The 12,654-nt window shown below is 34.4% G+C and overlaps 1 protein-coding gene across 10 annotated transcripts in view; it reads right to left on the reverse strand.

The window, feature by feature from the left end:
- The window catches only part of Ssdp (Sequence-specific single-stranded DNA-binding protein), a 294,147-nt gene that overhangs the window by 9,929 nt on the left and 271,564 nt on the right, over positions 1-12,654 (reverse strand). For 6 of the 10 annotated variants that reach the window (XM_083117116.1, XM_083117115.1, XM_083117120.1 and 3 more), the window contains 3 exons: positions 9,673-9,733; positions 8,217-8,282; positions 3,422-3,492 (listed from right to left, as the gene is read on the reverse strand). In XM_083117116.1, coding sequence (XP_082973242.1) covers positions 3,422-3,492; positions 8,217-8,282; positions 9,673-9,733 — 198 coding nt within the window. The remainder of the gene's footprint in view (positions 1-3,421; positions 3,493-8,216; positions 8,283-9,672; positions 9,734-12,654) is intronic. The other 4 variants (XM_083117122.1, XM_083117123.1, XM_083117117.1 and 1 more) reach the window with 1 other exon arrangement.

Raw genomic sequence — 12,654 nt, forward strand, 5'->3', positions numbered from 1 at the left:
TAGAGCAAACCATTGTTATTTTATTAGAAAACTCAAATCTTCAACAATGAAAGCCTGCACTCAAACACAGCTTGGAAGAACCTGAAAACTACAAGGGGTGAAATAATAGAAAAGAACACATTAAGTGGGCAAAAAATTTCAATTAGCATTGTTAATTGTTCCCATGGGTATTCTAACCATGGCTAGGGACAGACGATCTCCATTCTCAAGTCAGTTAAAAATGGTAAGATGATACTGCTTTATACCTTCAAGTTTGATGGACTAAGGGGTATGTGAAGACTCCTTGCATGTGAATAAGTCAGTAACTAACGAAACTACAGTAATATACAAAATAACCTTTGTTGCTCTTCTGACTCAATGGTTGCAGCTGAAAGTGGATGAACCTTTGTACTGCAAAAGAAAGATAATTCTGTTGAAAACAACGGCCTGGCCATTCATGATGAGCATCATGAAATTAAACTGAATTTTTCACTGGATAAAAATGGTAAAAGATATTGATTAAATGCAATAATTCTTTGGTAAAAACAATCAAAGTGATTGATGCAGGCACCTGGATTGCAAAATTCAATATATTGGTTAGTATGAACAACTAAGGCATTACAAATGCACTTATGAGTCATAATTTTCCCCAAGAAGTGAGAGACTATCCCCAAATGTAACACGTTATTCAAAACCAAACTTTCGTTATAGTTTCAGTATATATTATACTTTAGTAACGTTACTCTCCTCACTTCAGAAAGTACACTGAGCACTACCTTTACAGTTTCTATACTTATTAGCTAGTGGTTGTCTTCTGAGTACCACACCACACTGCATATTGTTGTGTGAGAACCAGACAGACATAACTCCAATTTATCAAATTTACAGGAGAGGAAATAATGTATTCTTAGGAATATGTCTAACTCTAAAAAAGTCAGTAAATTGGAGATATGTGACTGCATTTTATCACTGACTCCAAATAGAGCTAGCTCTTAAGAGGAGATTTCTTAAAGAAGACCGAAAGCTGCATTTTTGGAGTTATGTTCCTCTGGTTCTCATATGATGATATGTGTAGTGGAGTCAGTATTTTAATTTCTTAGAGAATACTGTGATTGTCTACATCAATCATATTGGAAGGGTTAATAATAATAATAACAATAATAATAAAAGAGAACAAGTTAGTCAAGTGTTTATAGTGCAAGAAGAAAAACATGTTGACTCCTAAGCTCTTGAAGACAGAACCTAGTTTAATTACCAGATAGACATATTTGGAAACTGCACATTGCCAATTTATATGCAAGTTTATCAAGAGAAGACAATTTATAAGGAACAAGCCTAGCTTACTTGCAAGGCACTGTTCCAAAACTCATGTAGTTCTACTTTTAGAACACCATAATCAAATTCACATCCTCACTCTTTGAATGAGCAGTTACAAGCACATCTGAAAAATTACATTCCAATGGTAGTTTGATTCATATTTTTGGATGCGTGCGACTTATTCACTATCATATATAAGCATAAAATCAAAATTTGTTATTTACTTACGTACAGTGAGTATATACTTGTCAAAGACAACGTTCGGTGGCAACTGCCCCTTCTACAGGTCAAGAAGTTGGCTTTACGGAAATCCACAAATCTTCGTCATTTAGAAAGGATATAGGTTTTTACGTGGACAGGTTGAATGCTAGGATAACAAATGACTAAAACAGGACTATTCCCACATTTTGAAACCCCTTAAAACTTATATGAAAAATGTTAAAACCCGTGTTACTATCCGATCACAATTCACATGTTGACTGGTTTGATTTGATTTGATTTTAAAATTTTGGGTGCGTCAGCACTAAGGCTATTTTGCACCTGTCACACTATACGGGGTCCAGCCCCTTATCTTTACACATAACAACTCTATCGTTGCTTAATTAAAATCATAAAATATTAAAATGTTCTGACTTGTTAAAAGCTGAGGCTGCAAAGAACACTCAGCACACATAAGGACAAAAGAACAGGACAATACAAACAAAATTATACTGGTCATAGGGCCAGTCGCCAGAGCCTCGTTAGTCTTCAGTCCAGGGTGTACTAATGTGGAAGTGAGGTTGACATTTGGGTGTACTACGTGGAAGGTCACCCCTTACACCCCAACACGTTGACTGGAAGTGGTCATTAGTTATTTGTTATCCTAGCATTCAACCTGTCCACGTAAAAACCTATATCCTTTCTAAATGACGAAGATTTGTGGATTTTCATAAAGCCAACTTCTTGACTTGAAGAAGGGGGCAGTTGCCACCGACATGTTGTCTTTGACAAGTATATACTCACTGTACACAAGTAAATAACACATTTTGATTTTATGCTTATAAATGGTAGTGTGACATACATGCCTACGTCCAGTGCAATACTCTGAGAACACTGAGCTCCGATGCTCTCTATTGACAATAGCTGTTGAAGCCTGTTTTAGTAAGAGCCTTTAACTTTACTGCCATCTACAGGGAAACATGAAACAACACTTTCTTATTGATATTTCTGAATTTTTGTGATAGCAACCTTGGGTAGCAGTGGTGTATGTTGACAAGGACAATATTCCTTTCACATTCACAGATGTTGAATATGTGAAAGATTTGACATAAGTTTTGACATCTCTTATTTCCTTTGTTTTGTTCTTAACAGGACATGCCTTTCTCCACTTCCTCAAAAATATACTTCAAATATAATGCATCATATAATTTAGCCCCTCTTTCAGAAAAATCTACTAAGGCATAAAACCATACACATATGACTTTTACCTAATTCAAGCAACATATTTCAATACATATGCATAGAATAATTAATGTGCGAAGAGAATCTTATAATGGATTAGAAAAAAAAAATACTGTACTTTTTTACTTGATGCTTTTTCAATAAAAGTTTGAGATCTCAGAATTACATACACTAGGTGACCAGGTCACAACTTACAGTCACTGGGAATTTATCTGTTATATGGTCTCCATTACCAACCAATTTAGTTGCAACATCGAAATGCACATTTTTCAATGTGACACATGAGTTTTCACAGATAGCAACATCCTGGTTGGTTGCTGCAACCTGATTGCCCAGTGTGCATAACCTTTGACACACAGAAAAAAAATTACAAGATATGTAAAATTCTTACAGGTATTACACATTCATTATCTTTCATTAAGCATACCAATAGTAGCAAAACCTTGCAAAATTTTTCACTTACACTATGAAATTATAATGAAGAAAGATGCACATTACCAATTCCAATGGCAGGGGAAATCAAGATGTTATTAATAATAATATTAATATGAGCAATAAACATGAAAGATCCATTAGAATTTGATTAGTGACCATGATATTGCCTAGAATTTTAAATGAGCATTTTTACAACTACATATGTGAAACTCATACAAACTAACAAACAAAAGAATAGCATTTTACTTACTCCTGGTATGTTTCCTCCTGGTACAGGCTTCATCATGGTGTACATATTGTCACCACCTGAATTGGAGGAGTCTGAAATGAGCAACAAAAAATAAAATATAAGTCCTGCTTTACTCGATTTTATCCTATTTTAAATTATTATCTGGTACCTGATGTAGACATTTGATTCTGAAAAATGAAAAAAAAATATTTGCACTAGAATTTGTTTTGGCTTATCTGAAGTTCATGCTTTATTGGTTAAGTGTTCATTAGACATGTCTTTCAGTAAAGTAGTAGACATTTTCATGAAAACTGTAGTTTCACCAGGACTTGAAATGACTGACCACAAAATCTATAAACGGACCGATAAATGTGGTGAACCAGGACTGATTTGGAAGCTTAGGCAGTAGAGCCAACTTACTTCCCATCATTTCACATGACACCAGGCATCATCTTCTAATTTAATTATCAGGAACCAATCAGAAGAACAAGTAGAATGTGTCTGGTAAAAGGAAATTTATTGTGACACTGTCTGAAGTTTTAATCCTCCAATAGAGTGAAAGGGGTGACTCTTTGACACCCAAATGTCAACCTCTCCTCCACATAGTACACATTGGACTATCATTTGCAAACTAGCAAGGCTATGGCGTCTGGGCCACCAGCCAATATAATCTTCTGCAGGGCTCATGTTGTCCTCTCCACGTATGTCATGTGACTGTCCCTTCATCAATCTCATCTTATCATTAACCATCCTCATCTTCACGGTTAGACAAAAGGATTCATTCAATAATTAGGAAAATTCAATGGTATTGCTTTTGAGAGAGTGCACACTAAAAAATAACCTCACAAGAATCCATTAATGATAGCTGACCACAACTTTTTCTACTAGTCATAAAAAGCATATTCACTTTGTACTTTTCAAGCTTACAGTTACATTGTCTAATGAAGACTTACCATTACAAGTTGACACTTCCACCGATTTCCTGATATTTAGAAAGTTCAAAAATGAAATATAATGCCTAAAAAATTAGTTCCAAAAGAACATTAATACAGCTCTTTGCTGGTTTTGGAAACTATAAATGTAATGCAATATTAGCACAAGGAATTGTGATGTAAGTATTCAAAACAATGCAATTTGCTACATTGTCCATGCACCTATACATGAAAGACCACTGTTACTCTGATATGATATAATACATAGAAATATATGCACATACAGTCTTTAATTACAGGAGTGCATGTACAATTGATGCTGTGATTCATTTACATCAACTTGACCTCCAAAATTTCAAATATTCCTTAGTCTATTAAGTTCAGGTTTGGCCAGAAGAATATACATGCATCAATTAATTGGTTATTCAACGTTAAATACTTATTCACAAATTTTAATTTGCTTACCCTGACTAAGATTCATTTAACATCATTTTCCTCAAATTTGCACAGAATCACATTTCTACTCTATCCGATTGTTTCTACTGTTATTTTCTACCTTCTTACTGCAAAGTCAAAACCAAAGTGGATGGATAGATCTTGAATATGGATTAAGATTGTAATACAAGTTAGTCATAATAGTACTATTCTTAAAATATTGTCTCTCTTTTCTTTCTCTTTTGAATCCACAGCAACCTGCCATGGTTAAATATTCATTTTTGAAGACAACACTTCAACACATCCACAATAAAACACCACTGCACCATGCCATTTTGTAAATTCTACTGTTTGTTTAAAAGAATGTGACAAGAGTCCAGACCAAAATTCTGACTATACAATTATTAATTCAAGGATAAATGCATTTGCATGCCCTTGTGCTGTGAAATACAATGAAAAAAGTATTAACAAGACTGAAATGCATAAACACCACACAATTTTTAAAAGAAAAGTTTAAAATGTTATTTCATAAAGAAAAAAACATCCCAATCACATCATCAGGTAAAAATAAAACTGGCAAAAAGGAGAAGTGATTTGATTTGCTTGATGATGTAAATGGGATGTTCACGAAAAGTCAAATTTTGGCAGTGTTGGAAGCATATTGCGATAGTAGAATTTAATGTTTTTATATACCTTTTCATTTAAAATAAAAAAATAAGTTAGTTCTTTTTAAAATTTAGTCATAATTCTCTCTGTCACATTTTTAAGTGTTCGGGGGAGGACTTTACCCAACTTCAACTAATAAACCACATTACATAAGCTAAAAGTAATGAAAAATATATATCCTATTTTATGCCTCGCCATGTAATGCTTATGACATGCTCTGTTCGATAAAATCTCAATGGAAATATATATTAAAGAGCTCACACAAAACATTATTTTATACAGTCCCACATTGAATATTCTTCTTAGTATTGCTGGATTTTGAGAACTGTTAAAAGATTTTTGTTGACTTGCCTAACAAGCTTCATTATGTATGACAAAGGTTTCAAATAAAGTCCATAGTTTTAACACAGCACAAGTGAGGTCATGTTTGTTTTGCAATAAGAAAAGTCTATCAAGCTAAATCTGCTCCAGGAATTTCAACAACCATCTTGCTGCAGGTATTGCAAGAAAAGATCTTAATTTGAAGACATGGAATGGTGGCAAGGGATTATTTAATGGTTGTGAAATACAAGCAAATACAAAATATACAAGTGATACATGCACATGCTACAAGCTTGTGGTGTTGCTGCACAAAATGGTCAGAATAAGTAAAATGAGAAAATACATCTAACATGTCCCAATCCTAACAAAAACAGCAAATACTCCTTTTTTCCTTAAGTTAAATGACATGATACTGAATTAGAAATTCAGACAACAATGCGAAGATAAAGAATTTTTGATATTATACAAATTCTTACTGCTGTACTTAAATTATTTTTCTTTCTTATTTATTTACAACAAGAAGATACACTTTCGGTGCTGGAAATTCCTGTCATATCAATATTTATAAGCACAATTCAAGATGATATAAAAGCTCTAATGTGAAGCCCGTTTCTTCAAAAGGATTTAAGGAATCAGCTCAAAATATTGGAAAAACGGCATGGCAGTTTGTTACTGAATTTTAACATGCATTCATTTTCAACATTGTTACTGACTGCTAAAGAAAGTGTCATGTGGTTAAACACATTTATCCATTATCATGTTTTCACAGTGGTTGTGTAGTCCCCTTGTAATCAAGGGGTTCCAGGTTTGATACCCAGTGGAGGCACATAGTAGTTTGGATCCCACTTTAAACTGTAGGTCCAGTCCCAATTAGCTTTACTGTGCATAAAGTGGACTTAAAACACCAAATCAAATCAATTCAATTCCATTATCATGTTTTAAATGCAATTTCAGCACATACTTGTGGGAGTTAATTAAAATACATGATTTATAGCAAATTGGTTTCAAAATTTCCAACAGGTATACCACTGGTTTGACAAAAAACAACTCCCTTGCTACAGATCATCTAGAGCCATAGGCCAGCCACACAGCATTTCACTAGGCAACGAATGGCCCCTGCATTCATTGGCAGTGTCATCTGATCTGGCATTCTAAATGGAAGTATAGTCTTTCATATTTGAGAAATTCCTGAGGGATTCTCATGAACTTGGGTCTACACTAAATACCTGGGTGCTTGCCTGGATCAGGACCACTTACATGATATAAAAGCTCAAGATTAAGATATTCAATATGAAATGTATAGAAGAACACCAGTCATTTAATGAATGACAACAGCATGTTGCATCTTTTGAGGAAAAGTAGTAGTTGTACATTTTTAATGATACACTTCTTGCCTAATTATCAGATAATACATACTGAAGCAACAAGATGATAACTGCTGTTTTGTGGCCAGATCTACGAAAACAGTAGCTAAAATTTAGAAAAGAAGAAAAAAAGAAAGGGGGAAATATGTAGCCCTCCCACAATGATGTCCACACAGAAATATGCAAGATTCCTCTCTCCAATATTATTTGCACTGCATAACAGTTTCCTGATTGCCCGTTCATTAATTGAAACTTAATAGTTAGGTATTAGTAACTTTCTATCAGCAAAGAATTATCGTACATGGGGTTTGAATACTTTAATTCTGAATTTCAGTACTTCATGCTTTTGTAGTTCTTATTACACACACATATAATTAGTTTTTCTTGGCACAGAAATACAAGCTGAAATTCTTGATTGAAAAAAAGGCCATGAATAAAAAAATCACAAATAAATAAGATGGATAATTCTCCATCTAAACAGACAACTACTTAATTTTGTTCACCTGAACACAAGTTGCTTCACAAAGAGAAAGAAAGGAGAAACAGTGATACCCATGTAATATACTTACCTATTGAATTAAGCTAAACATTTATTTATTTTCCACATGCATTCATGCACACAATATTTAACACTGGGCAAGCATATTCTAACATTGCTACTATATTACATTAAAATAAAATGATAATTTAACATGAACTGGATGTAAAATTCAAATAGTCCATACGCATGCATAAAAAAAGTTAGAAAAATTTGTTCTATTGCATTTAGTAACATACAAAAGACAACGCACACGCACACACACTCGCACACATGTACATTAACACACATACACATGTAACTGTTACACAATTTAGATGGAGAAATCATCCTTACATGAAGTGCCCTACCTATTGCAAAAATACAGTGCCAATATTCAAGAAAGCAAAGAACTAGTTGGATTTGCATGGGATTTTGTTACACACGCACACACACACACACACACATATATATATATATATATTAGAAAGTAAGCTCCATAAAAAAGTTGGGCATGTCATGTAAGCTTGGTTTGTCCTTTTTTTATATTCTTTTTTTTTGGGTTATGGTCTTGTATTCACCTTGTCTTGTGACAGGACTGGGAGTAGGCATTCTGTGACTAGCAGGGGAATAGGGACCCACAGAACCTAGAAAGAAATGAATATGAGTGCTACGAATTTTAGCAAACCAAGCTCTTAGGGACCAATATTTCCCTATTTCACAGAACAGCACAACAGATGTCAACAATGATGATTTTTATCAAGCTGCACAGAAATAAAAGTACCGTGCGTTCTTATACTGAAGCAATTTGACTATCACATGACAATACACAATGCTGAAATTTCAACATATCTCAATAAAGCAATGGACTACAAGAGTGAGTGGAAGCTGTTAATAACATCAGCATGCGTCTAAAAGTGGAAAGCCTGAAGGAAACTGTTTATTTAATAACATTTATTTTTAGCACACTAAGGCTGGAATCTAATTATGAAAGTACGAAAGAAGCTCTGAAACTAACATGAAATTTGCATGGATAGGTCAGGATATCTGTTTAGTTGATGTGTTCTCAATAACAATAAATTATAAACCTGCACCCAAAAAGCAAATACCTTCTATAGTTTTCCAGCCACGTGAGACAAGTAGGAAAAGTACTTCAGGTTTCATATGATTTGAGTTTTGTGCGAGTTCTCCTGAATTTAGTTACTTATAAACCAATGTCTAAACAATTTGACATAAAATGCTTATTGTCGCCAGTGTTTTGAAAACATTCCTCCTAATACTGGAGCAGTATGGGAATACGTACATGATAAATTTTGGCAAGACAAGTTTAAAGAGAAAAATATTGAAACATATATGTCTAAAAAATATACAAACGAAAGATGACGTCCAGCATTCTTCCAAACTGTTTCAACTTCCAGACTATAAACCATGAATGTGCTTAAGAATAGTGTTTGTGCAGACAACAATTTTCCAAGAATATTATGTACAACATGCTGTACATGCCATGCAATAAATATTAAGAATTTAAAAAGTTACTTTGTAAACTTTTAAATGTAATGTCTTGACCCCCCTCCCATCCCTTTATATCTCAAAGTACATCATGAGATTGGTTATATGCTTATTATTACTCTGAAAATCCATTCAGTGTTTATCAAGTCACCATTTATGACTAACAAATTATATTTGACACAATCAAGCAAGAAGGACATGGCTGGAAATCATACAAGGTTTTTTTTTTTACGTTAATATGATAAAACATTGAACTACTTTTGATTTTTTGAAAAAATACAACATTGTAAGCCTAATTAAATGATGGTGTACTACACTTTTTGTGGTTTACGACATGAATTCAGCCACATCTTTTGTGAACTAAAAGCTAAGGCATGTGGTTGTTCCACAAATGCCACTTCCTTCAAACTAGTTTTGCTCACTGGGTGCTTCAAGTGTAGAGCTAACAGTTGCTATGCTAATATTCTGCTGATGTGATCCTAAGCTTTATTCTGAGTAGCACAATAGCACGAACCAAGAAATACTTACCTTGTGGACTTGGCATAATTGGTGTACCAGGACCTGGAGGCCCTGTGGACCCAGGAGGACCCTGAAAGACAATGTACAGACATTAATTTTAATGTTTCACATTACAAGGAGAGCTCCGTTTTAATAGAGTGGAACCCCGATTTTACATACAATGTTCATGTCCCTAATAGAGCAAATTGCTATAAAATTTTCCAGGATTTTACATTTTCATGCATTTTAAGTTCCTTTACCTTGGTCCTCTCAAAAACATAAAATCGAGGTTACACTGTATATATTTTCTGAATCATTAGATAAGCACACATTCAGTTCTTAAGATTACCACATAATTTGGCTACACAAGCCATAACATTAATGTGATGCAGTAGCACATTCTGAAAATTTGACTGGTTTACAGCAATAATTCATATTTAATGTATATATTTACTATACACCTCATCAAATTAGACATAATAAAATACCAATGCAGGCATGCAAGTAAAAGAAGTTATTTTATGAAATATTAAATTAGTGAACAGAAACTAAAATGTTTACAATGCACTGAAGATTATGAAGCCAGAACGAAAAACTTTACTACAATGTAAAACTGTGCAACTTTTCTAAAAATTTGATCAGTAAAATAAATCAACAATAAACACTTATTTTCACCCATGTTTGTATTTACACTATTACAGAAGCCCATTACAAAATAATCAATTGGTTGTTTGATGCAGACAAAACTTGCACTCTATTGCAATGATAGGTAACTTGTCCATCAGCCGTAATTTATTTCTCCTAGACAATTTTGGCTCATGATATATTGATATTTCCATGCAATGTACGAGGGGATATCAAAAAGTAATTGAGTAAATTTTTTACAGCCAAACTTAAATGTATTCACAGAAACTGAAATATACATTTGGAAGTACGGTACATGTATTTCGCCATCTTTCCACAAGATGGCAGGTGTGAGCACCTTGCGCACGCCGAGAGGCAGTTGTTTCAAAATGGCAGCTATGCTTGAGATGTTCGACACAGTTGAGCTACGGAGTGTGATTCGGGTTCTGTGGTCAAATGGGACAGAAACCACCTTAAATCTACCGTGAGTTGAGTGCAGTGTATGGTGACACGTGCATGACATTCACAAATGTCTGTAACTGGTATGCAAAGTTCAACGCAGGGCATGTAAATGTCTTCGATGAACCCCGTTCTGGATGGCCTCACACATCCCACACACAGAGCAATGTTGACGCTGTGGAGGCATTGATTCAGGAGGACTGCTGGTCAACAATTCAAACAGTGGATGCAGTGGGCATTTCATATGGCAATGCATACACCATCATCCATGCATCGAGATGGGTCCCCAGACAGGTCACCCCACAGCATATGGAGGACCGTATGGGATACAGTCTTGAGCATTTGCTCTGGTACCATAGGGCTGGAAACGCATTTCTCAACCACATTGTTACCGGGGACGAATCGTAGGTTTTTTATTACAGCCCTGAATGAAAGTGACAAAGAGTATGGTATGGAAACACACAAACTCGACCCCACCCAAAAAATTCAGGACAACCCAGTCTGCAGGAAAGGTTTTGCTTTTTTTCTGGGACAGCCAGGGTGTCATTCTTGCTGATTTTGGGGTAAAAGGAGCAACTGTAAATGCTGCTGCATATTGTACCACACTGGATCGTCTACAAGCTGCTCTGCACCATAAACATCCAACAAAATCTCTGGAGGAGGTCAACATTCTCCATGATAATGCTCGTTCCCATATGGTTGCATCAGTGACGCAAAAAGTCAATTCCTGGCATTGGGAAATTCTCAAGCATCCAGCATACAGTCCAGACCTGGCCCCATCAGACTTTTGGCCCACTGAAGGAACACCTTGCCAGCAAACACTTCAGCTGCGACACGGAAGTTGTGACAGCCATGCGTCATTGGTTACACGTCCAGCCAAACGATTTCTACTGCATGGGCATTGAAAAATTGGTGTCACGGTAGGACAAATGCATAAATGTGAATGGATGTTATGTGGAAAAGTAGAGTAATGTTCAACCTTCAAAATGTATATTTCAGTTTGGCTGTAAAAAAATTATTAAATTACTTTTTGATATCCCGTCATATATGATTTCTGAACAAACATTTAGGTTAATACTTTACACAACATACAGATGAATCATATATAGATTATGTCAAGAAATGCATACACATTTTGGTTGTTGTAAACTTTAATAAGAGCCATGATTAAATAGAACGTTACACATTTTATGTTTAATTGCACAAATTACTTGAGTATGCACAAAATATATTTGATGTTTATGAAGTTATTGCTGGTCACTAAACAAACAACCTATGCAAATTATACTTGTATGCAATGCAACTTGTAAAGCAAAATATTTCAATTTCATACAACAGGAACTGAAGTGAAAATTGAACTGGTGAAGAGAGCAAGAAAAAAAAAAGAGAAATTCACTCACACTGCATGTTACAAAGGATAATAATATATGGGAGACAATAAATGTGACATCATTAAAAACAGGAGAGGTTAATGCATAGGTTGCCATCTGTATTTATGAACAATGAACTAACATACATACACAAACTAAATTTTGCGTGACAACATTTGAGAGGACATAATTTTCAGCTTCACTTTTATTTTTTGTTATTTTATGCTGCTCTTCACCAGCCTTAGCAAATTGCAACACTGAGTAAGAATGATGAATAGATGAAACACAATGGAAGAAAAATTACAAAAATTCATGCCTTGCCCAGGATTTTAACCAAGGAACTCATCTTTGCATTATTTTACACTATCTAGAACACTGTCAGACACATTATTGAATAAATTTTATTTGAATCTTATGATGAAAGAAAGTGTTCCACAAATTCAAATGATAAAGTATGTTTTTTTCTATTCATCTTCAGTTGTCGTCTGAAACATCATGCATAATATTTTAGATGGTATAATATAAATATTTTATTGTATTTATTAAATGAAAAAGTTAA

This window comes from Lepisma saccharinum, chromosome 2 (assembly GCF_977018435.1).
Source record: "Lepisma saccharinum chromosome 2, izLepSacc3.1, whole genome shotgun sequence".
Classification (NCBI taxonomy): domain Eukaryota; kingdom Metazoa; phylum Arthropoda; class Insecta; order Zygentoma; family Lepismatidae; genus Lepisma; species Lepisma saccharinum.